At 47.8% G+C, this 26,636-nt stretch overlaps 1 protein-coding gene across 1 annotated transcript in view; it reads right to left on the reverse strand.

Moving 5' to 3' along the window:
* The window catches only part of Kcnq3 (potassium voltage-gated channel subfamily Q member 3), a gene marked incomplete at its 5' end in the record, with an annotated part of 298,267 nt that extends 271,632 nt beyond the window's left edge, over positions 1–26,635 (reverse strand). Inside the window, one exon of the mRNA XM_010629624.2 lies at positions 26,379–26,635. Within this exon, the coding sequence (XP_010627926.1) occupies positions 26,379–26,635 (257 nt within the window). The remainder of the gene's footprint in view (positions 1–26,378) is intronic.
* Position 26,636: the final 1 nt, after the last annotated feature.

The following is a 26,636-nucleotide window of genomic DNA, read 5'->3' on the forward strand; positions in this document are numbered from 1 at the left end:
GGAACCCACCCCGCAGCACTGAAAGTATCTCACCCTTTTCAACACTTTCCACTTATTTTATTCATAACCAGGCAACCTGAAGCTTTAGCAGGATACATTTTTTTTCTCTCCTCCAGATTTAGAGAAAAAAAATATTTGAGATATTTTTAACTGAGAACACCCCCCTCAACACCCTCTCCAGAATGAATCTATGCTCAGACACCCTATCTCTGCCTCCAGAGACAAGCAGGCTCCTGCCTTTGGAGGCTGAAGGCTTCAGGCCATAAATCCTCATCTGAGGCTGGTAATCCACATGGAAAGGAATGACAAATGCTCTATTTAGCCCTATTTCCAAGGAAATTAGAATTACAAATCAGAGCTATCTCTAAGGCCCGCTTGAGCATAACCTTTGGAAATAAAGGTGGAGGAGCAGCAGAACCCTGGCATCAGACTGGCCAGGTTGTCAAGTTAGCTTTTTGGAAATCTTTCCCCACCATAGGAATTACACCTCCTCTGCCCTCACCACCAAGGAAAGCTGTGGCCCTGGGGTGCATCTCTGCCTTTGTTTCTTGCTAAAGGGACTGCCAGATCCCCTGAGCCATCCCTTTCGGGGAAAGTACAGAAAATCACCTCTTTAATTAAGAAGATTCGAGGGCTAGGAATAATTTAACTGAAAAACAGCGTTGATGAGAATCAAAGAGATTTGCAAAGGGACAGAGATGCCCACATGTCAGAAATGAGATTCTGTAAAGAAACATGGGGGAAAGAGCTCTGTCAAAGCTCCATCACCCCAATCTCCCCACTAAACATCCCCAGGTTCAGTACTCACATCTGACTGGAATCCTACTGTAAAAACCATGAAGTCCTCTCCGAACCTCAGAACCAGAGGTGAAGATGTCTGGGTGGCATTTGCTACCACGGCTCAATTCCGCAGTAGGCAGTGATATGTAAGGCAAACTACAGATTCATGTGGACTGGGTTCCAGGAGCCCTGGGCTCAGGTGCCGCTCCTGTCCACCTTAGGACCCTCGTGAAGTCACCAGCCAGTCCCTCCTGTGATACCCATAAAGCCACTAGCCCTTTGACAATCTGCACTACTTGTTTTCTAGGTTTCTTAACTACTATCTTCACAGCTAAGTGCTAGACGCTGTGCTCAGTGCCTTATATACCAAGCAATTTATTCCCTCTCCTAAGCCTGTCAGATGAGAATGCTTGGGTTCTCCTTTCTTCAGAAACCAGGAAAGCACAGAGAAGTTGAGTAGCTTTCCTAAAGTGACACAGTAAGCTGCTCAGAAGCTGGAACTCCAAGTCTGGCAGTCTGGTAATGACATGGGCACAACGCTGATGCTGCCTTGCTCCATGCTCTTCTTCCCAGCAGGGCCCCTGGGGAGCTCAGGGTATGGGAAGCAGGCCTTGGTTCAACCTGTGTCCTTCAGGACAGCGCTCATCCATCCCTGTGCTGCCTCCCACCCTCCTCACCAGGGATCAGAGGGCACAGCCAGGTCAGGGGTCCTTCCCCTGCAGGAGTCTCCAGGAGGCACAATGGCCATTCGCATGGTCCCACTGCTGAGACCAAGACTCCTAAGGAGAGTGGTCTACAGAGGACGGCAGCAGGGATGCCACAGTCCTATGGCCTGGGGGAGAATCTGGGCCAGTCTGCCAGATTCTGTTGTGCCTGCTTTCCCTATTGGTAAAAATGAGTGAGGAAACCTGCTGGGCATGGTAGTCCACGCCTGTAATCCTAACACTCTGGGAGGCTTGAGGCAGGGGAATCACAACTTTGAGCCCACTCCCAGCAAATAACCAACCTAGTGAGATTCTGTGTTAAAAAAAAAAAAAATGCTGGGATGTAGCTCAGTATGGAGGCTCTGGGTTCAATCCCCACCCAGCACCATTTAATAAATCAACAGTGAATCCTACTTCATGAGGTTGTGCAAGCTGAGTATATTTAAATAAGTACGACTCTGAAGGCTGGTGCAGAGAGAACAGCACTAGGTAAATGGGAAGCAGCAAGTCCGATGACAGAACCCCACTGTTCCGTGGGAGAGCAGGGGCAACAGACTTGAATTCAACTGCACAAGGGATCTTCATCACATCACTTGGTGTCATCATTTATTAAAAAAAAAAATCTCTCCTGGATATGAGGATTCAAGGAGACTAGAAAGATGGAAGTGCTTTGGAAGTTACAAAGTAATCTAAAATCACTGGGCTACATTCTTCAAATAAGATTAGGTGATGAGAAAAGATAAAGCGCCCTGGACTTCAGTGTCTTAACACAGGCTAAAACTTTATAACGTTCCTAGGTAATGTGGTCTGTACCTCATCAGTATCACTGTGGAATCCTCAAGTACATGCCCATTTTACAGGAAGGAAAACTAAGGCTCAGAAAGGCAAAAGAAAACACCGGGGTCATGGAGGGGACAGAGCGAGATGTGGCCCAGAGTTCCCAGCACTGTTAACCATCCTTATCATTGAAACTTCATGAGGAAGCAGAAGTTGGTCTTTCAGGAAGGAAGAGAAGGGGCCGTAAAGTCAGGAGGAGACAGCCCTCAGCACAACTCACAGGGGAAAGGAGGAGAAGGCAGGCGGCTCCTATCTCCCCAAACCTCCCACCCATGACAGCCCCTGAGCTTGCTGGTCACCTCCACCGGACTCAGCTTATGATGAGCAGAGGAAGCTAATCTTTCATTTCTTTATCCCACACATGCAGCCCGTGTCCATCAGAAATACGTCTCAGTAAAAGTGACTGAATGGAAAAATGAATTACTGACAGGAGCACCCAGGACAAGTTCAGAAGGATCCAGAAAGATGAGTAAGCAGTGGGATTAGAAGAACCTTCCCAGCCCCTAAATGCAATCATTTGCTCCCTCCTGTAGGTCCCCTGAGTAGTGTGCTACTGTAAGCATGATTAACCTAAATAAACGAAATCATTACTGTTACCACCATGTACTGAACTCTTCCTGTGAGCCAGGCTCTTCCCATACAACATCCCCTTCAAGCCTCACAGTTACCTCATTTTATACATTAGTTGGTTAAGGCTCCTAGAGATTACAGAGATGAATGAGCCCATGTCAGTTACTTTACTCTCATTGCTGAGACAAAATATCTGGCACCAAAAATTAGATGGGGAGGGATTTATTTGACTTACAGTTCGTAGAAATTTCAGGCCATAATCAGCAGACTCCAAGGTCGGCATGACAAACAGGGATGGCTGAGTAGAAACAACATGGTGCCAGCGAGACAGCAAAGGTAACAAGAGAAACTTAGCAGTGTCTCCCTGCCCCTTTTGACTTATTCAGACTACTTAGGGTGGGCAGTACTCACACCCTTAATCCTAGTGCCCTTGAGCCTAGCACTGCACCATGGATCAATCCCAGCTTCACACACTCCAGATCCAGCCTTTGACCACATGAGGCTCTGGGGGGAAATCTGGACCCCAAGTATAACAGAACCCAAGGTCGTAGAGTTCTTAAAAGCTCGATTTAATCCTGAGTCTCTTTCTGAGGCTGGAACTCAGCTATTTTCCTACACTCCTTCTGTCTAAAACATTCCATGATTTTCCAGACAGAAGTCCATCCTAGAGGGGCTGGTGTCTCTGGACTTTGCATGGTACTGGCCAGCGTACAGAACTCCACGGACACCTGCAGAAGTGTGAGAGACAGGGTACTTTCTCCCTTCCAAAGGTCTCCCATGACCTTCTGGGATGTGTTTAGTCCTAACTGCTCTCTAACAGCATCAATCTTCCATCCTTCAGCTCCTGTCAAGACAATGCTTGATTGTGGCTAACTCGATTAATACCCAATTAATACTATGAAAAGCAGCTTGACAACTGCACCATGACACACATTCCCTGACCTATAGAGAGTCAGCCTGGAAACAGAGCCAAGGGGCTGAAGAGACAGGACTTGGGGAGCCCAAGCTCTGGTTCTTAGGCAGCCCCCTCCCCTCTCTAGGCTTATGTTCTTCATCCTTTAAGCAAAAAGCAGAGCTAGATTGTGCACATCTCTTCCCGGCCCGAAATTCTATAGCTCCAGAATATGATTAAAGCCAAACAGCAACCAGGATGAGTCCATGTGTCCACAGAAATTCCCATGAGCACATAATTACTGGCACTTAACCAGCCCACAGTTAACTCCAGGTAATTTCCAGAGGATTTACGGCAACTCTGAAAGCTATTTTGTGAGGGAAGTGATGTATATTTACTATGGACAGCACAGGACTTGTCGATCTCCAAGCCCATAAATTTCCTCAGGTGTTGGGAGGACAAAACCGCCAAAGGCTTGTTACAAGCAAGCTGCCTCCCGAAGAGAAACTAGGATTTATAGAAAGCTGCAGGAAAGAGGTAGGAGGAGACAGATTTAAAACCAGAAGTACGAAAGAGCCTGTGTGTGTGTGTGCGCTTGCACAGGTACACAGGCCCTCAGGAAATCAAAGCGCGGGAGTCAGAGAGGAATGTCCACTGTGGCCATTCCCATGGGGGCAGCTTTCTATTCAATCACCCAACAATCATTTCCTGAGCTTTTTGGGCACCTGGAATCTGCTGGAGGGAAGGGAGAGGAAGTCACAGGGAATCTGGCTATGAATTAGGGCACACATGGGGCACGGGGACCCCCTCCCTCTGTGGCTCTGAGTCTACCTAAGAAGCCTTCTGATGCTCATCTTTTTCATCTGCGAGAGGAGAATCCAAAACACATGTCATGAGGCCTGCTGCAGGCTTCAAAAGGTGACATATGCAAGAGAGATGTTTAACAATTACTGGCAGTGTGACTGTGCATAACTAATCCAGAGCCTGGCAGACAGGCAAAGGTACAAAGGAAAGATGCCCAAAGTCCCTGGGAGAGGGAAGGGAGATGTCACCGCAAGGAAGAAGGAAGGAAACAGTTGTTGGTTGTGTGTGATGAGCAGAGAGACAGAGAGAAAACAACAAAAGAGAAGTAATCAAAAGATATGCAAAAAGGGGTATAGTGGGTGAGGTAAGTGATCATGGAGAGGGAGAAGAAAAAGAAAAAATAAGCCGTAATGAAGACAACAAAGAACAGGACTCACAAGCGCAAGGTCCTGAGTTCAATCACTGGTACCAAAAAAACAAAAAACAAACAAGAAAGAACTGGAAATTAATAGAAATACCTACAGCTGATCCATCAAGAGCCAGCAGCACCAGCACCTGATGCAGAGATTCGGCTACAAGAGTGGCTGTTCCCCAGGAGAAGGGGTGGACTGTGGCTTTTCACTTGAAAGGCCTGCATGTGCAGAGCTTGGATTATATGCATGTCTACCTTTGATAAAAGTCAAAATGACTAAAAACTTCTTCAAAGGATGGGAAGGAAATGTACAGAGTTGCCACTGAGCTACTGGTAAATGCTTCCTATTGTCTGTCACCCCTACGACCCCCAGGGGTTAAACCCTCACTTTCCCTCCAACTGGAAGAGCTGTGGAGGGGCTTTGAGGACCCAGGCAGCACAGGGTAAACAGCTGCCAAGGCCAGTGCTCACTGGCTGTCAGTTTCCTTGCACAGACTCTGATAGGCCCTTGTCTTCTCCTGGAAGCCTCTCTGCCGGTGCTGTCTCCTGGCTCCTTCACCCAGGCTGAGGAGGACCTGACCCTGGCTAAGTCAGTGAGTTCCTAGCCTGGGAGCCAAAAGGATGAGGTCAGTCCTTGTCAAAGAATGGAAGAAGACTACTCAGGCATGGCAGGTAACCATGGTTCCCTCCATAGATGAAGAGTCTGCAGAAGAAGCAGATGACAGCTGGTGTCCAGGCAGCCCTGGAACTTAGGCTCAGGAAAAGCCCCACATCCTGCTCGAGCCCACTCCTGGTCTCTTTGGGGGGTCCATGAGCCCACAAGCTCCCCTGGGACTCCTTAGCTGCTTCGATCTGGGCTTCTGCCACCAGCCTCCAAAAGCATCCAGAGGGATCAAAAGCCAACATCAAGAGATGTAGGTCTCCCTGAGAACATGATGTGGAGTCCTGATGTGGAAGAGGGACAGACATGGGCCAGAGGGATGGGCATCCAGGGCATTCTCAACTTGCTGTGCTGCTTTCTAGCTAAGACAAAAAAAATAAAAAAAAAAAAACTCAGCAAAAAGCACTCTGGTCACAGCTAGCAAACTATTCTTTGCATTTCCATGTTTCCAACCCACGATCTGTGCCATTTGGATTTCGTCTTCTAAAAATATCTCCCAAACTTCCACGTCTGTTGGCCTGGGCTGGTGGACTCACATTTTTAATCCATTTGCAAATGTTTTCCCACAGCTCTTTTCCCCTCCCCTCCAATTCTATTTCTTGCTGAATCACTTCCATCATTCAGTCTGGCATTTACCGGGAGCAGGAAGGAATCATCTTGAACACAAATGTCAGCCCTGGCCCTGGAGGCTCTGGAGGCTGCTGAGAGTGAGAGGAAGAAGACCCTGTGCTGGCTGGAGTGGGGACTGTTGCCATGGTGCCCTGGGAAGGGCACAGAATTTGGGGTCCACATGTGGCTGTGTGACCCCAAGCCAATTACTGGACCTTTTGAGTGTTTCCACACCCACAATGTGGCAGTGATGAAATGCAGCTCGGCACAGCTTCTGCAGAGGCTCCGTGGGTTAGAGCACCGCGTGAACCTCTGTGCACACGGCAGGAGCTTCCTAAACGGCTCCATCCCGAATTTTAGCTGCCATCCTGGGATGCATTGTGTAACGGCCACATGTCTCCATACGCCCCCATCCCTTCCCCAGCCTGCAGTAAAGTCATCCTTGCAAAACACAAATCTCACGGTGCCACTCTGAGCAGGGAGAAAATGCTGGGAAATACAGGCCTGTGGGAGAGGGGAGGAAATGGAGGCTGTCGGGTCAAGAGAGGGGTTTGTCCAGGGCTAACAGGCATTGTGGGAGGATCACCAGGCATGGACGCAACACTGAAGTCACACTAGGGGAAGAAGTCCTGGCCATCCAGTGTGCAGGATCACAGGCTTCAGCAGAAGCAGAAGAGAATCTATAGGAAGGAGGCCAGAGGTTAAGGGCTACCCAGAATCCTTAGCTGGGGCTCCTTGGGCAGGGCTGCGACACCACCTGCTTGCATTCTGTGGCTCTTCCTGCTAGGGGGCTGTGCTGCCCTGGCCTGCAGGCTCCTTCATGCCCTTGATGTCCTGGGCCCAGGTTCAGAGGCCAGCAGCTCCTTCTTGGTTCCCTTGCAAATCTACCTGCTCCCTCCCTGTGAATGTGACCATCAGTTTCTTTCAGTTTGCGTGCTGCTGCAGTGGGTGAAATGGCTGAAGACCCGTGCTGACCCAAAACTGGAGTGACGGCTGCACACAGCACACAGGCTCATGCCACCAGCTCGCAAGGCTGTCAGGGAGGACATGGCCCAGGGCATGGGCAAGAAGCTGGCCTGGCCCAGCCAGGGGTGAGAGCCTCCTCATCCAGCTGTGTGTTCCTGCCAGAAGCCTATCCATGCAGTCCCCCTGGAAGTCAGTGCACTCAGGCTTCCACAGAAGTCTTCAGTGCCACGTGCAGATCCCTAGTTTTGCTGAGACTCAGCTTGGACACTGCAAGGCCAGAGGGATAATTAGTCCACAGGATTTGCTCAGCACAGACCCTGTGCCCACACCATCCCTGGCATTGCAGATAATCAGAAAACATGTCATGCCTGGCTCAAGTCTGCGACGGAGCCAGTATCTGGGTCAGATACTTGTAGCACACCTTGCCAAAGCAGCCTAATACAGTGCCAGGCCTGCTGGAGTTAGGAGTGGCGGCTCCACAAAGAACCGGGAGAGGACTGTGGGCCTGTCATCAGACTCATCTGGGCCCTGCTTCAGCTCCCCAGCGGCCAGCTATGTGCTCCCGGGCAAGTGATCTGACCGCTCTGAGCTGCCACGTACTTATGGTCACACCATGTCACCATGCAACGAAAATTGTGCCTAATGTGCCTGGAGTGCTACAGTCTTAGCCATAGTTTGCAGGAGTGAATTCTTTATTCTCCATGAGGGTGGGAGCAGGAGCACCCCCAGTCTGCATACGAAGAGGGAACCAGAGGAATAATGGAATTGACCACAGTGACTCAGCTAGCAAGTGGGCATCCTGTTACCCAGAATGCACATGGTCCTTCCTCCCCATTGCTGCCATGAGGCAGTGGGTGAAATGGCTCAAGGAGCCAGAGAAAATCAAGAGGGGCTGGGACACAGTTAAAGCAGTAAGATGCTGTGCACAGCCATGTTCATGGCAGATTCTTCATTATGGCCAAAGGGGAAAGCAGCCCACGTGAGCACTGGTGGATGGATGCAGGTCACAAATGCAATGGACTATTACACAGCCATGAAGCAGTGGGGGCGCTTCTAACACATGCCCTGCAGGGCTGAACCTGAGGATGTGAAGCTTAGCCAGTCACCATAAGGCAACACTGTGTGTGGAACTTACTGTAAACAGAGTCATAGACAGAAATGAGAAGGGTGGGAATGAGGGTGCATGCTGCATCAGTATACAGTTTCAGTTCTGCAAGATGAAGACAACCTATGGATGGAGGGATGGATGGGGAACAACTGCACAGCAGTGGAAGTCGACTGAGTACCCATGAACTGCACCCATAAAACACTGAACATATTCTAAAATATCGAAAAGAGACCTATGCTTATACCTGGGGCCCTACTGTGAGCTCTGCGGCCCCACTTGGATTTATTCCTCTTTTTGGCTGGTATTCTTCACCACTAGACACTCAGGGGCTGTGGCTCATCACCACCATGGTGTCCATCATCACAGCAGACACACAGGGCTCTTGCACATGTTTCACCTTTGCTAACAACTCGCTTACACTATCAACATCGCGTTTATGGAAGAGAAACTGAAATCAAGCACGGGGAAGGAATCTGCTTTGTGGGAGTCAGATGCCCCCTCAGCTCCCCGGCTCCCCAGGCCTTTACACCAGGCTATCAGTCCATCTTCACCCACGTCCTCCCTCCCTTGTCACACACAAGCGCCCAGCTTCCAGTGAGCCAGGAGAGGGTCCGTGTCACAGTGATATCCCAGGAGCTGGTGCAAGACTTCTGATTGCCAAAGCCAGTACTTCCCACTGCCATTTTCTCCAGATGGAAGCAAAAGGTCCCCAGCTTAATTTGCTTCATGCGGTGACACTAATTAGTGTTCCATACAACAGAGCTTGGGGATGGAGCTGTGTGGGTGGTGTGTGTGCTCGTCTGTGTTTTCTGTTTAGGTGACTTATTTTCTCCAACTTTTGAAGTGATGTGTGTGGACATTTTACTTTTGCTTAACTGTTTAAAATTCAGAAAACAGCTCAGTCTTCCTAGAAGTCATTTAAAACGCACTGCAATGTGAACTCTAAGCCCACAGGCAGGGCCAAGCCTCTGGCTTGTGTTTCTGTTTGACTGGCCTCCAGCAGCATGAACATTGGGAGCCCAGGTCCGGAGTATCAGCCAGACTTGTGTGACCTGCAGAGCACAGAGACTAACGGCTCTCAAACGAGGGCACCAACACCATTGGGCAGCTCTGAAAGCAGCAGGGACCTGGGCAGGGACCAGGCTGCGGCACATTCTGGCCAAGCCTTAAGACTAGCTCCCTCTCCCATCAGGATGCAGGACCCCAGATTTCCGTAACTCCACCTGACGCAGTCTCACATAATCAGGTAAAGGGTACCTTTTATCACCGGAGTGAGTTGGTGACTGGCAACAGGGCATCTGAGTAGCTCCCACTCTAGCATGACCACAGTGCCTGAACAAAAGGATGAGTGACAAGAACAGCCAGAGGGAGTAATGACCGGCGACAAAATTAATCAGTCTTTCCTCTCTTTTCCAGACATGCAGAACTGAGAATTATCTCATGACCGGGCAGTCAGGATCAGCTGTGCATTCTCTGGCCACAAACCACCCCTGGGACAAGGTGCCCCCCAGCCTGGGATCCTGTACAAACCACTCCTACACCAGCAGCAGGTGGCCTTGGAGGGAGACCTCTGTGGTCTTCTCCTTTGCAAGCTCACTGCTTCATACCTTCTTTCTCTGCCACCACCTTCCCTCTCAGATGGGCTTCTGTTGCAAAGCGAATAGACAGCCCATGTAGCAACCATTCTGTCCAGTAAGGAAGAGTCCAACTGTTATGCTAGCGGTTTCTCACTGAGAAAAGCTAAAAAGTATCCAGCCACCTAATTTTTCTGGGAAAAGGAAAGGTGCAGCTCTGAACTGGTGTCGTGTCCCAGGTCACTCAGCAATCTCACAGTTAATTCAGTCTGCTCCGGCCACATTTCCTGTTCCACGCTCCTGCTCCCTCATGAACAGCTGCCAGCCACAGCCACTGAGGAGGGCTTGCACTTTCTCCGCCCTGCTGTAGTTCACCAGTCACTCCCTCTGCTTTCAGCCCTGACACCCCATTCCACCCTCTGCAGCCTGAACCAAGGAAGACTCCTCAGGGGAGATTGCCTGGTCTCTGTCTCAGAACCAACCCATGACCTGCTGCCTTTCGCCAGCTTGCCTTTGCATGGCAGTTATTACCACTGCCAAAAGCATCACATCAGCTGCTCTACAGCCACCATGCCATCCTGTGGTCACTGCTGTGTAGAGGAGCTTGTCCCATTATCCCATTTTACCAACAAAGAATCGAGGCTCAGCAAAGTTAGATGAATGGTAGAGTTGGCACAGGTAGCAAAACAAGGGCCTGATGAGACATCGAACAGCCCAGTCACATGGTGGCTTCAAGGCCACCTGCCACTACCTGCTGCCTGGACAGAGCTGTCTCTGAAGGCAGGGACTGTGTCCTGTTCAGCTACGCCTGCCTCGCACAGAACCCTCCATCAATGACATTGCTATCTGGCATCCTGCCTCCTGGTCCAGGACCCCCAGGCCTCCTGCTTCTCGGTTCAGGTTCATTCTATAGATTACCCCTGGGCCAGCATGGCTTTGCCAAGATACACACTTAGAGCTACAGTAAGAAGTTTCCCAAGGTTTTCTGTCTCTCACACCATCCCTAAATAACCAACCACAGCTAATTAACTACTGTAGCTGCAATCGGACAAGTAATGTCTAGTCATTTTCGTGTAGCTCAGTGGGCTGGTTGGGTAGCCCGATGAGAAGGCTTCATGAAGGTGCCACTGTCCCCCATACCCCCAGGGACTACTGGCAGCAAAGCCCTCTCTACAGAAGGCCAGGCCCACAGGCACTCAGGCAGAGCCTCAGACTGACAGTGATGATGTCATCAGACCCAGCTTTTGCCATGGTCCTGGTGACAACATCATGGTGGACACATTGGGCTGTCTACCCAAAGCCACTCCTCCATCTTTGTCCTCCTAACAGAATCCCGTTCTGGCTGGCTGGCAATGTACCCAAGCCAGACAATTTTTAGTCCAACATGGTGCCCCTCATGACTTTGCCAAGGTCAAGAGTGCTGGCAACACAATTTTGTGCGCAGTAACACATTAGAGAAAATCTACTATCTCTTCCTACCACAGCCACAGGATCACGGCTCTGTGACAGCACACCCAGGTGACCTGAACATCATCTCTTGGCGAAGCCATCACATAATAAACAAAGGCAGAGAAAAGGGTAGTAGACAAACCCAGACTAGCTTTGAAATTTGGTGGCTTGAGTCTTGATCTCAGCCCTGCCACTCAGTAATTGTGGGACTCGGGGTGCATGTTTTCATGTGCCTAAAGCTAAGATCCTGCATTTATATCAAGGGACTGAGAATTTATCTGTAGGCCAAGCCTCAGTTCAACATCCACCAGTTAACTTCTTAAGATTTCCATTTTATTTTTAGAACAGTTTTTGATTCACAGAAACATGGAGAATACAGGACAGAGAGTTCCCACATAAACTGCACCCTGTTTCCCTAATATTAATATCTTACATTATGTAAATTAGTATGAATGAATCAATATTGATACATTACTAACTGAAGTTCATAGTTTATTCATAGTTCCTTAATTTTTACAAAACACCCTTTCTTTCAACCAGGATGCCATCCAGTCACCACAGGCCGTTTACTTATCGAATTTCAGGAGATCTCTCTGACTGTGATCGTCTCTCAGTCTTTCCTTGTTTAGCAGACCTGACCTGACCGTGACAGTTTTGAGAAGCATGGCTTAGGTACTTTATGGAATGTTCCTCTGTCAGAATGTATAGGATCCTCCAGCCCCGTGACCAAAGGGAGGTTATAAGCTTTGGGGAGGAAAATGGCATTTCTGTTCCATCACATCAAGTGTATACAATTATGAACATGGCTAATCACTACCAGTGCTGCTTGGGTCACCTGGCTTGAGGTGACATTTGTCAGGATCCTCCAAAGAAAGTTAGGCTTCTTTAAAACACTCCTTTCTACATCTACTCCTTGGAAGATGTCATTGTCTGTCCCCCAGATTACACCGCTCCTCCTTGAGGTCAGAGTATTTACATAAGTTACTTGGAATTCTCCTGCAGAGATGTCTTTTTTCCTCCTCCTCTTCCTCGTCACTTCATAATTTACCTTCACCAGTGCAGATTCATGGATATTTATTTTGTACTTTGGTTATACTTCAATATTACTTTATCAAGCTTTTCCAGCTATGGCCATGAGGGGTCCTTTCAGCTGGGCAGTAGTAAGAAGTCCTTTGAGTATATTTACAACAATGTGGGGTCTTTCAAAAGCACTTTCTTACTTTCTGGTGCTATACGATGTCCTGGTCAGTTTTATCCAACTCCCATCCATGGCTTAGAGTCAGCCATTTCTCCAGGGGTCTCTGCTCCTGCACAAAAGTATTAGACACCAAGAGCTGGGTGCTGGGTGCTTGCTGCTTCCAGGGAGTTGATCTTATAGGCTGTGTGGAGAGCACAAGGAACGTATGTGTGCATCCTGGCCCATGCATACACACATGTTTATAAATGTTTTTATCCATAACCATCTGTATTTACGTTCAGCATAGCACAAGTTTATGTGCATATCTCCAACTCTAATCCACTGCTCCGTGGATACTCTCAACTCTTCTTGCCTTTTTGTAAACTCTCATTCAACGATGAGATACCCAGATCCAACCATCACCATGTTCTGCCTCACTGCTCCACTGAAGAATATACAAATACAGGGACAGAATTTTTTTTACCTGGACACCTCAGGAAGCAATTCATGCAGTACAGCACAGTGTGTAGGTGCTGTTTTGTTTTGCCTTTGGTCTTACAACTTCCACTCAGTACCAAAGTTACTTAGGGCAGCACCTTCTTTCCCCATCCGCTTCAATGAGATTGTTTTGTTTGTCATTCCAAAAGATTCTCTTGTCACCTTCTGCATTCCTTTCTGGGCTTCTCATTCCTGTGCCCCTCTGATAACCATCCAACAGTCTAAGATTTCCTGTAAGCACTTCCCTACTGACCTCCTGGTTGTTTTTCAATTTACTCACATCAGATCACTTTCACGTTTATGAACTTAGGCAAATGCATTAAGTCAAATATCCAACATCACAGTACCACACAATCATTTCACCACCCTAAAATATCATCTGTGCTTCAACTACTCAACCCTTCCTCCCTCTAGTCCCTGGAGAGAACTGAGCTTTCATGGACTCTACTGTTTTACTTTTTCCACATTCGGTCAGGCTTTCAGTACTAAGCAATATGCATTTGGGGTTCATTGATGCCTTGCATGTCTCGATGGCTCTTTTCTTCTTATCATTGAATAATAAACAGTTCATGGTATAGACGTACAGTATTATCCATGCTCCTACTGAAGGACATCTTGGTTGCATTGTTTTTAATGATTCTTAACAAAACTACCACACACATTTGCATAAGGATTTTGGTGTGGAAATATGACTGCAAATGAATTGGGCAGATGTACAGGAGCATAACTACTGGACACTACGGTAACACGGTGCTTAGCTTTGCAATGAACCATGCACCTTCCAAGATGACTTTATCATTTCTCACCAGCAGGGAATGAAGGTTCCTGTTGTTCCACATCCTTGCCAACATTTGTTATTGTAGTTGTTTTAGATTTTAGCTACATCCAGTCTCATATCTCATGTTGTTTTAATTCACAAGCCTCTAATGAAATTATTATTAAGCATAATTTCAAATGCTATTTGTCATCCATAAATCTTCTCTGGTGAGCTGTCCAGATATTTTGTTAATTTTTAATATAATTGTTTTCCTTATTGCTGTATTTTAGAAGTTTCTGACTAATGTCAACACAGTGCTCTATCCAACATGCCTTTGGCAAATATTTCTCCCAGCCAGTGGCCTCTCTTTTAACTCTTTCAACAGTGTCTTTTGCCTATTAAATCTCACAACTACTCTTTTGCTGACAAAAAAAAAAAGAGTCAAATGTTTGTTTTAAATAGCAATCTTAGTAGTCTAGTCTTGATTAACATCTTGCAAGTGCAAAGTGTAAAACTCAACTAGCTGTGGTATGGCTTTGTAAGTGTACTAAAAACCACTCAAATGTACACTTATACATGGTGAGTTTTCCTGGCACATAAAGTACATTTCAATTATAAAAACAAGTGGTCAAAAAGAAATCATCAGACAGGAAGGGAGAGTGCTGAAATAGGAACTCTGAACCTCTGACCACCTCAATTCCCAGCCTTGCCCCGTAAAAGCCCAAGACAGTCAGAAAACTGTCCTGAACCTCAGTGTCCCCATGGGAGAAACAGGCTAATTACACAGATCTGATAATGCTGTCACTGTACTGTATCAAATGTCACAGGGTTTTCAGTGGGTAACTTAGTACCCTGAACAAAGCCAGCCAATAAAAAACAAAAGGAATGATCACTACCAGTAAAACTATTGTTAGTATCTGAAATTGAATATTCTTTTTTCTACACATACTCACACACACAAACCTTACTCAAAACATACATGCACACAATAGTTTAGCCTTCAGGGAAGACACAAAACATAACCTTTAAATTTCATCAGGTGTTCATTATATCAAATAGCTGCATTTTTTAAGACATAATTTGGCTCACATCATACTCACATCTACAAATTAACTCAGAATTAATCTGGTGGATTAAAGATAGGAGTTTATGTGGCCCTGATCAGCAAATTCATTTACAACATATACCGAGCTCCCGTTACGGGCCGCCGGGCTCTGTGTGCATCTAAAGCAACCTCTCCCCGAATAGGATTAGAAGCAACATGGGAGAGATACGTAAATTACAGTGGCAAATATGGAAGAGAAAGAGAATCAAATAACAAACTGTATCTGGAAAAAGAAGTACACTCCAACAACCCATGAGAGGAAAAACTGGAAGAAGAAAGTGCCCAATGAATTCTATAAGGTTGAGACCCAATTTGGCTCACATTCCTGGCAACGAGAGCAAAATGAGGCACAAGAGTGTTCTACAGAATTCACCTTCTATGAGATGCACTAAGTCATTCAGGGAAGAAGTTTGCTAGAAACTCACCAAACTGCGGCCCAAACCTCCTGCACACCTTTTCCCTTCTCTGCAGAGAAAGCAGTGTGCGCAGATGTTTAACGCCATTGTGTCTGGAGGTTAAACAGCCAGGGTGAGGACTTTTATCAGCATCTCTCATTGCTTAGGAAACTTGGGTCAGGCACAGAATCTTTCCTTGTCGCACTCCTTTTTCCTTCTGAATGTAAATTCCTTCTTTTCACCACAGTGGTAAATTTAGGCAGAACTTAACCTGAGGACAGGAATCAAGACGTTGACTTCAAGATTACTTTTATTCACTGAAATCATTCTTCTCTTACCAGAATTGGGAAAGAACAAGGAAGTAACATCCATTTATCCAGCACCTACCCAAGTCCAAAGTAGGCTCTGCTCCACTGGCTCCATTTCGCCCCATCTCTCCATGTGCACAGGCGTCTCTATGCTGCCGACGGGGAGACAGATGTGGGCTGGGTAAGCGGTTTACTCAAGGTTACTCAGCTCGAGGATGACTCAGCCAGGACTCGGAGGCAGGATTCAAGCCACGTTCATGTCTTTTCTGTCTGTGAGGCTGCATACCCACCGGAACCTGTGTGCATCTATACAGGCAGACCACAGAGTACCTGGAGGGCCACATTTTGCAGAGGTTCTGGACCGGGAAGAACAGCTGCATGCAAGTAGAGGAGACACACACAGCCAGAACCAAGTCTCCCACCTCTTTAGGTGGCTCCACCTGAAGTTCACCTAGCTTTGGGTGATGGCTCCAGTTTCTCCCACGCGTTGATTTCAGCGCCTTTCCTTCAGTGTGAGAACAAGTCAGACCTTTGATTTTTAAATACATGATACAGTCAAGGCTGGTCGGGGAATGAAGAACTGAGGAGAGTGTCCACCCCGTGCCCATGATGAAATCAGCATCTTGCATTTAAAGAGCGTGGACAACTTAGTCTGAGGCTCGGCACGTCCATATAGCAGAGTGAGCGTCACACCACAGCACAGTCATGTATTTACCTACTCCACCACTAGCGCCTCAGGGGTGGACATTGACACTCAGCCCCCATTCCCAGCCCAGGTCTGGTGTCCACGAGGCCTGAAATCAGGGCTGAGGGATGATCAGAGTCTTGAGTTTGGTCAGCAGCTATCTGAGGGCATGGATGGCAAAGCCCAAAACTAAGATTTTTCCTAAGTTAGGACGCCAAAGAGGAGTTAAAGGAGAAATCTCAACATTCTCTTTAGTTCTAGTTCCCAGAATTGGGAAGGGCAGTGCTAATTTCCCCTCAGAAAACCAGAACTGAGCAACTGAGCACCACAGTCCATAAGCAGGATCCTGCCATCTTGTGTAAGAATAACCAAAAGATCTACTTTTAATCTTGTTTTGGAGATGCAAACACATCTCCTCTTATGTATTAGTTAGATGCTTCCTTCTTTGAAAGTACTGCAGAACCACTCAGAATTACAGAGCCAGCAGGACTAAAGTTGTCTATGTTTACTTAAAATGTTCCTCCTGCTCTATTTGGTGAAAGTTAGTAATATGTGGACAAATCATTATGTCAACAAGGAAGCAGCTTCCCACCCAAGGGATGAGGCAGGAAGCGGCCAGGTTTCCTAGAGCTCAAGGATCACACTGGGTACCCCGGGTCCCCGGGGAAGACTGCCCCACTTGCCCCTCTTGGTGATCTGTTTGATAATGCATACTTTCACTTTCCTCATTTTCCTCAGGGTTACTTATTTCTCCAGTATTTCTTGAGGACCCTGCTAAACCATACATTCTCAATAAGGAGGCTGGTGATGTGGCTCAGGGAGAAAGCACTTGCTAAGCATGTGTAAAGCCATGGGTTCAATTCCCTGCACCACAAAAATGGTAACAATCAGTGAGGGTGTTATGGCCTAGGAAGGACAAGATTTTTCCTGGGGAATGGAGTGAAAAAGTCCTACTCTTTTTAATTATCAAGCCCGGAAGTTTATGATTGGGAGAATGAGGAAGAAACCTCTAAAACAACTCCTTAAAGGGAACAAGTGAAACAAGAGGCTTTTCGGAGACACACAGACCAAGATTCAGATTAGCACATGGCAACATCATACTGGACGCCATCACCTCTTCATTTAGTCCTTCCAACAACCTCAAAGACAGGGGATATCAGGGCCATCTTCCCTGGGCTCCCTGCCACCCCTTAGATGCGATCCAGAATGCCTACCCAAAGGTACAAAGAAATTACCCGAATGCCAGAGACTATTACTAATGACACTAAGTCAGGTGTCCATGAATGGAATGAAGAAAGTGCTGCCCACAGGGGACCATGAACAACCCGAGTTGACATTCACAGGACGTCTTTGGATGCTGAACTGGAGGGAGGTGGAGACTGGCTCACAGGACTCTTGGTGCAGGGAAGATTGGGAGAATGAACAGAGAAAAGTGGATCTCAGCCCTAGGAGTGCAGCAAGAGCCCAGGCAGGGATATCCAAGTGGTCAGCTTGCACCTCCTTCCTCTGTCTTCTGTTCATTCATAGACTATCTGCAGGAATCCAGAAGAAAGTGTGGACCTGACCCAAAACAGCCTCTCTGAGATAAAGCAAAAACTCTCATCAAGAAAAATGGAACTTGGGATAGGATCTGACTCCAACCTAGGGATAATTGCAAACCCAGAAGAAATAAGTTTTGGGTATGACAGTTCACAGAAGCTGGATTTGCAAGCAAGTCCCTCCACATCTTGCCCTTGTCAGCAGTGGGACCTCAGGCAAGTTCCTGACTGCTTGGGCCTCAGTTTCCTCTTCTCAGCAGTGCCTCTGCCTCTGTAATCCACCAAGTACCTCTCTCCATGCCGGACCCATAAATCCCACAAACTCCAGCAAAGTAACTGCAAGCCAATTAGCTGGGTCTGACTTATGGTTTATTAAATTCTGTTGACTTCATGCTTTTCTTGGACTGGCATCCCTGCGAGGAGAAACCTTTGAGTGAAACAAAGTAGGAGCTGGGACCTGAGGACAGAGCAGGAGTATGGAGAGAGACAGTTTGCCAGCACTAAATCCTTTTCCATTCGGAACAGAAGGCCAGGGCAGAGGAACTTATAGCTCAGTATTTTCAGGTCTTGTTGGACAAGATTTTGCCACAGGCCCCTTAGGAAGACATCACAAAGGTAGAAGTGAACTTAAACTCCTGTGACAAGTTGGCCAAGAGTCTAGGGGGTTCAGTCAATGGCAAAGAAGTGCAATGCTTGTCCACTCCTCTGGTACAAAGCTGGCTTTTGAAAGCCAGATTCAGTGACTCACACCAAGTCACCTGTGGTAACTGCTGTGGTTACTGAAACACAGAAAGTAGGTTACCTTGATATTGAAAAGATGGTGATATAGCTCAAGATGTGCTATCATTAACTGCAGAATGAAGTAAAGATGTTACTTATCATCAATAAAATGGTTCGTTATTTTAATACTCTGCTGCGCTCTTGCAGAGTTCTTGAAAAGGGAGCGGAGGGAGGAAAGGTGGAAAGCGGCATAGGGGTATTCAAGAGGAAGCAGCAAGCCACAGCCCACAAAGGATGCTCCGGGAACCCACTATAGAGGACTTGCTCTCTACTCAAACATTACATGGAAGGAGAAACTTCCCTCTTGACTTACAGGCCACCCTTTTCTTTGAAGAAAACATTTCAACTCTACTCCTGCCTCCCCGGTAGATTAAAGAGTACCATCCAACAGGGTGCCAGGGGATGGGATTTGATTTGCATTCTGCCTTACTGTGTCCCTTCCTTCCAAGATTCCAGTGTTAAAACTTAAAGGCCAGCATGATAGAATTATAGGCGAGGCCATTAAGAGGGGACTGCGGAGGGCATCTCCCTGTGTGCACAGGATCATGGTACCCAAAAGAAAGGGGACCATGTTCCGCCAATTTGCCCTCCACCTTCTGCCGCGCGAGCACACAGTGTTCCTCCGCTCCAGAGGTGTCCGCACTCCAGGCACAGTCTTGGAAGCAGAAACCAAATCACCAGACGAGGAACCTGCCGGCAACTTCACCATCCCTGCCTTCAGAAGTGTGCGAAATAAGTTCCGTTCTTTACAAGTTACTGAGCCTGCAGGAACTTGTTTTAGAAACACAAACAGATTGAGCTCTATGACATCTATAAAACCAGATCCGGCTCCAAAAAATAATGTATAGACTTCCATCCTATTGTTTCCAAATCCCTTATTCGTTTTTATTCGTTTTTATTTTTCCAAAAGGCAATCACCAAAGGGAAGCTCAAATCCCTGAAAACATGGGTATTAAGCTACATGGTAATGGATTCCCAACTTTAAAAGTGCAGTCATGTACCGAAAGATGGCAAATCCTGACAACAGCAAATGTTTAAATCCCACATAGATATGGGTCCCAACTATGGGGTGTGCACCCCTTACCCTTCTAGATCCACAGGAAAACGCTATCTCTGAGTGCTGCCTTGTCGGTCTCTTTAAGAACCCTCTTGCATGGGGTCTCATGGATTCCTACACCAATTCCACGCACAAGGTGCGATGACGTCCATTTTATAGACTGGGGTAGCGAGTGAGGAATCCAAATCACACAGTAAGTGCAGTACTCTTGAAAGCCCCAAAAATGCACTACCAGCAAGCCCAGAGCTGTCTGGGGTTCCCCAAACCAGAATTAGGGCACAGCAGCAGAAAAGCGTTTTTACTGAGTCTGGATTTGAAAGCTGACTTAGAAACAAGACTTTCCCTTGCTTCCCCTGACAGCATCCCAAGACTGAAAAGAGTAAAGCGTTCTTGTTTGCATTCTGCAAAACCTCCAGACCGAGACAAAAATGAAAAAGAGAGTAGAACAATGACCCTCAGGAAAACTTTCCAGGACGCCAGGTGATTCTTATGAAACTTTGAAATGTCTTTGGAAATGTTTGAGGTGGAAAGATTGCCTAGCATGAGCGGGGAGGCCCTGGATTCCATCCCCAGCACCACAAACTAACCACACATGGGGGTGGGAACTTTCAAATAGTGCGAGGATAATCTGGCTTTAAAAAGACTGAACTGAGCACCCGGTTCTCTGAGAGGATGCACACCACCTACCAAGGGGAGTTACCAGTGCCCTCTGTGTTAGTCCGCTTCATGTCACTAGTACAAATGCCTAATATGATTAACTTACCAAGAGGTAAGACTTACTCTGGGCCACAGCCTGGGGGGGGGGTGCTTCTAGTGCACAATCAAAAGGTCCCTTTGCTTTGGGCCCCTGGCAAGATAGCAACTCATGGTGGAATGTGTGCTGGGGCACAGCAGAAGCAAAAGAGAGCACAGAGACCAGAGCTCCCCTATTCAAGGGTACCCACCTGGTGGCCAAAGTCCTTCTGATAAGCCTCACCTTCTAAAGACCTCACAGCCTCCCAAAAGCAGCACTCCCAAGTACCGAACCCTCCACATGGGGGTGCCCTGGGGACATTGTGGACCTGAATGATAGCATCTTCTCCTTTCTGTTTTCCTGGGTCCTCATTTGCATTCCAGCATTGCATGGGCTGGAGTGATGGTTATTAAAGTGGGTTGTTTCAAGTCTTTCTCTGGAGAGGAAGAGGTAGGACTCATCTCCCTCTGCAGCCAGGACCGAGGCGGGGTATTCTGTGAGGAGTCAGCATGTACAGCCTTAACAACAGCAAGCTGAGCTCACTGAGCTGCACCTCTCTGCTGTGCATTTGTCACTGCGAAGACTTAAAAGTGTGGCCAGAGAGACATGGTGATGTAGTCTATATATGTACAAGAGCCATGGAGCCAAGAAACCTGCCCAGCTTGGTCAGCGTCCTCGGACCAGCTTTCTATGGGAGTCACCTGATGATGCCCGTCCTCAGTGTTTGTGACTGTGCTTTCTGTGTTTGTGTTCAGTTTTCTTCTTGTTTTTAAAGTAGTTCAATCTTTTCTTTTTTAAATTTTTAAGTAAAAGAGTAATAAAATGCAAACACATTCTCTAGCTAGCTTCAAAAATTGTTGATACTTTTGCCATCTTTGCTTTTCTTTTTCTGAATGAGGGTATTGTGCACACACACACACACACACACACACACACACAATTCCATTTTCCATCCACTTGAAAGATGCAGATATGACTCCTCACTGCTAACCACTGCACCATGCTTCTCTCTGAAAAATGGGGCAACAAGAGAAAAAAAGAATATCCACCTAACCGATGACAGTGCAATTATCACAAGCAAGAAATTAAATTTTGATATAAGGTTATCTAATTAGGAGTCAATATTCAAGTTTCTTAATTATCCCTGTAATAACATCCTTCATTCCTACTTATTTCTTTCAATCCAGGAGCCAATGAAGGATCAGGCACTTCATTTGATTGTCACATCTCTCTAGCCTCCTTTAAGCTATGCAGTCCTCTTCTTTTGTCAGTTGGTTTCTTGACTGGTTTATGACACAGACCCTTAGTAACAGACCATGCCAGGTATCTGGCAAGATGTCTTAAAGTTTGAAATTGTCAATTATTTCTTCAAAGTTAGATTCAGGTCATGTGGGACCCTGGGGAGGGATGTTGTACATATGCACTGAATTACAATAAAATAAGGGTAGGGTTAGTTTATCTCAGTATACACAAGTCTGGTAGCTTCAGTTCAGGTGGCATCTTCCAGATTTTTCTCTTATGATAGCTTTTGACCTACATGATTCTAATATGTCAAAGTTTGAAGACTTGCTACTCCAAGTGCAGTCTGCAAACCAGTGACCATGGCTTCCCCTGGGAACTTGTCAAAAATGTAACTTAAACTCCTAACCTGGGAGAGGGCATTCCAGGCCTCCTCTACTACCTTCTACTCCATGCAACCACGACAAGTTGAAGGGAGTTCTAGCCATGGCTGAGGACTCCTGTGTGAGCCCAGCTCTGTTACTTCAGGAACTCCTGAGCAAATCACCTCACTTCCCTGAACCTCATTTGTAAAAGAAGCATTTTTTAATCTCACAGCCAGCACAGATGGCCACTTCCTGTGAGTCCATTTCCTAGACAGTGAAATTCCAAGCACATGTGGCCACAGGCCCAGCGTGGGGCCTCACTAGCTGATATCCTAAGGCTGCTCATATCAACTCCTTCCTTGCTTGGCTCATTCATTCTTCACGAGTGGCTTGTCAATGGCCTGAAGAGAGTCAGGAGGAAGACAGGGAGTTCCAAAAAATAAAGAGAAAAATATAAGGGGCATGGATTATACAAGGGATGCAAGAAGGTGTCAGGTTAAGTATGACCAAGAAGGGAAGCAAAAGACAGAAAACATTTACTGCATGCCCATGCTGATGCGTGTAGGCAGTTTCACATCTACAGGGACCCTACATAAAACCCCTATGTTAATTCACTAGCCAGGCACTTTGGTTAGGACAGCTGCTGGGCCACTACATCTCATCACCCAGTCTTGCTAGCTGTCCCTGAGCCAGCCCACCACAGAAAGCAGTCAGTGGGTATTTCCTGCAATCATTTCCCCTCAGTTTATCAACCACATGGCTGCAGGGGAGATGACCCAGGCAGCAGGATGTCTGTACTGTTCCAAGCCAGCAACAATACCAGGATGAGACCAGGATCTCCCCACTAACAGGCTAGGAAGGCAGAGTCCCAGACAGCCTGAGGACAGCCACAGAGCTAGGTGTAGGTGACTTGTAAGGAGACCCCATTCAGAATCAGCTAACGACCACTGAGTGCTGATGCTGGGCTCCTGAATTCACATGCAATGTTTGCCTTAAGCCTGAGACTTGGCAGTATTATCACTGCTAACTTCTAGGCCCCAACTCAGCTCCTGCAAAATCACAGAGACCTTGGTAAAGTCTAGGTGTGAACTCCACACACAGCACATTTTCCATTATGTCAGTGCCTCTTTCAACCGAAGGATGAAAAAGCAGAGCTGTAATCAGCCTTGCCAGAGTTAATAGTTCTGGTAGCTCCTATATAACTCCTTTCCCAACAGCCCAACACTCCCAAGGACTGTTCTCCTCATTAAACTCCTAAAATGCTGACTTTAGCTACTTACTATTGTTGTGATAACACCAGAGCTGTAGCAGCAGAGTCTTGATTAACCAGGACCCCAAGAGAATTCCCTCATGCATTCATGCAGCAAATGCTTGCTTAGTACCTACCATGGGCTCCACAGCCTCATGGGCACTGAGAATGCTAAAAACACCACCGCCCTCCACTCTCAAACTGCTCTTGGTTCAGTGGGACAGGAAAGGGAACACACCAGTTCCATTGCAAAATTATACAGCCAGGCAGCTGCACATCTAGGGCAAGTGTAGCCCAGGAAGGGCTTCCTGGAGGTGGTGGCAGAGAAGCTGGGCAGAAGTGACGGTATACAGATAGGAGAAAGTACAGGCTGTGCCTTTAAGACAAAGGGAGCACAGTGACGTTTTGATTGATCTCCACATTTCCTGTATTCTATCTTTAGGAAAGAGAAAAAAATCTTATCTCACAGGCCTGATTCATTTAAGAAAGAAAAGGTATGCACTAGCCTGGAAGCCCATGGTCAGCCTAATTTCCTGGTCCCCTGCAGCCATTAGCCAGAGCCCAGAGCAGGGTAATGGATGTTTCGAAGTATGAATTTCAATGCCTTGCAAAATCCTGAATCATCAGCAAAAGGCTCAGTTGTGTTCATTTGATTGGACCTCCTTCCGAGCTGATGAACGGATACAGGCCCCGGCTACCTACCAGGTGGGCTTCAAAAGGAAGACCTCAAACCCAACCCAGTGAATTCTCCTGCACAACTCCAAAGTTATCAGTATTCACAATCCCAGCATCCACCCATCTCTCATTTTCCTAACACTGTGATTCTGGCCAGCCCTGGCTTTGATTCAAAACCCCCTTTCCTACCCTGCACTAAGGAGGGCAGAAGTGTTACTACAGGCCCTGTGTTGCCAACGGGGAAAGGAACACCCAGCAACAACTAGAATAACCCCAAAGCCCCCCAACCCAGTTGTTGGCAGAGGTTCAGGATCAGGATCTGGGATCAGCAACAGAGCTGACTCACTGCCCTCCAATGTAAAACTCCAGGAAATCAGATGTGGGATCTGAGCAAGTGACCATCTCTTGAATGCTTCCTATCTTCACCTGTAGAGTGGAAATGATAGTAATCATCTCATAGGATCCTGTGAGAATTAGCCACAATAAGTTTCTGTGCACATATGACTGTGCCTGGGTGTTTATCTGACTCTTCCTCCTCATAGTCTCGAAGTCTTCTAGGCCCTCTCCGGGAGGCTGCAGGCTTTAGCATTCTGAAAGCCACTTGCAGGTGGTGGAATAACTCTAGAGGAGAATAACATTGAGGATCTGTCAAGAGCAGGTCCTCGCTGGGCCTTTCTCAGAATGGGAAAAGTGCTGCTACGAATGCTGACTAGGAAAGGCAGCAGAAGAGGATATCTCCACGCTTCAGGGGACTTCAGGTTTGGAAGCCAGCCAGCCAGTATATACCCCGTCTACATGCAAAAGGTCCTGGGAGTCTGCATATGTCTGTGTGCATGCAAACAATTTGTTGCACTTTATTTCCCTGTCATAGTCCAGTGTCCCCTTCAACTTACTAAACACTGTGCTAGAGACAGAGTTTAATATATTTTAATCCTTTTTATTTTAACCACTTAACCAGAGCAAAGGAAAACCCAGTTGCTAAGTCCTCTCTCTAGCCAAATACTCTCATCACCTGCAAATACTCACGCACGCACGCACGCGGATACATAGGCCCGATCACCCCAAATCCTCATTCCTCCTCCTCACAGTTCCCGGAAAGGCAGCCTCTCCAGGCTTGGTAACCTCTCAAGAAACCTGTTGCTGAGTCTGAGGACCTGTGTGGACGCCCCCACCTGGTGGCCAAACCAGGAAAAGCGCTTCCACCCAAGGAAGCCTCGCAGTTTAGTGTAACTCCAAGGTTCCCTGGAGCCTTGGACCTTCTTGGTCACGGGTTAACTGGAGGAAGCCAGAAAGGAGAATCCGCCGTTTAGGGCACAAGAAGCGTCAGTGTCAAAGCCATGGCCAGTTTCCTGCCAAAATCCTGGTAGCCAAATAGCTTCCTAAAAAGCAGCCATTAGGACGGCTAAGGCAAGGCTGGGAGGCAGTTGGTGACTAGCTGAGCCCTGCCAGCCCGGGAGTGTGCACTGGCAGCTGGCAGCCAGGATCTCCAGTCCTCGCGGAGGAACCCAGGCTCCCATTCCCTCTCTCCACTCATGTACGGATGGATTTTCCATTCCCGGGGGGAGGTGCATCAGAAGGTCCATCTTCCCGCTGGCTGCGTGTGTACCTCGAGACTAGAGGTAACACTGTTCCTGGGGAGGAGAGGCTGGGGGCAAAGCTCCAGACCAGGCCTCCCACATACTCAGTGCCCTGGGCCAGCCAAAGCAGGAGGAAGCATCAGACTAGGCAGCACCCAAACCACAGAGCTGTTTCAACCAAAATAATCCCCATCCCTTCCCTCTGTTCTTTAAACCTCAGTTCTTTAGTCTAGATTTAGAAATCCTTCACCTTCCTATTCATTTTCCTAAAAGAAGCCAAAGACGTGCATTTTGGCCAATCCAAGCCCCCGTTAGTACAACACCAAGTTCTGTTCTCTAGCGGTACAGGGCCCTGGAAGGGCAGCGCTCACACACACACACACACACACACACACACACACACACACACACCCTACGCAGGGGGCAGCGTGCACTACTCCATCCCCAACTCTGGGATGTATCCTCTAAACTCAGCGGGATCCCCCAAAAGGCATTCACCCCAAGCAGAAAGCACTCAGGGGTGAGCCGTTCTGTCCTGTTCAACCCCCACATCAATTAGGAAAATCATAGAATTCTTTTAAGCTTCCAAACCATCGACTCAGGAGAAGCTATAAATGCGCACCGGCGCGCACACAGGAGCCAAGCTCAGCTGGGGAACCACGTTTGGTTCTTTCAAGCCCAGGTGTCCAACACCCGGAGCGCGGTTCACAGACACACAGAACCGGAAAAGGCGCCCGAGGGCAGGCTGGCCCCCATGGGCGGGAGGGCAGCTCGGAGCATTTCAGGGCTCCACAAGGGTCCCGTGCTCCAGCCCCGACCCTAAACCAACACCGCCGCCGCCGAGGGGCGCCCGAGCGAGCGGCCGGGTACTCACACCAGCGCGTGGTACAGCAGCGCCCAGCCCCGCGGTCTCTCCAGGGCGTCGTAGATCAAAGTTTGGATGCGCCGGTACTTGGCGTTGTTCCTCTTGACCGGACGGCTCAAGGGGGTCTTGGCCAGGAGCCCGATGCCTTGTGGGGTCCTCCGCTGCCCCTCGTCGCGGCCACCACCCTCCAGCAGCAGGGTCCCGTCTTTGTCGGCCCCGGCCCCGAGCGCCAAGGTGACTTGCTCCGCGTCCCCAGGAGGCAGCCCC

Source organism: Fukomys damarensis, unplaced genomic scaffold (genome assembly GCF_012274545.1).
Source record: "Fukomys damarensis isolate Sample0158 unplaced genomic scaffold, DMR_v1.0_HiC HiC_scaffold_5, whole genome shotgun sequence".
NCBI classification, from domain to species: Eukaryota; Metazoa; Chordata; class Mammalia; order Rodentia; family Bathyergidae; genus Fukomys; species Fukomys damarensis.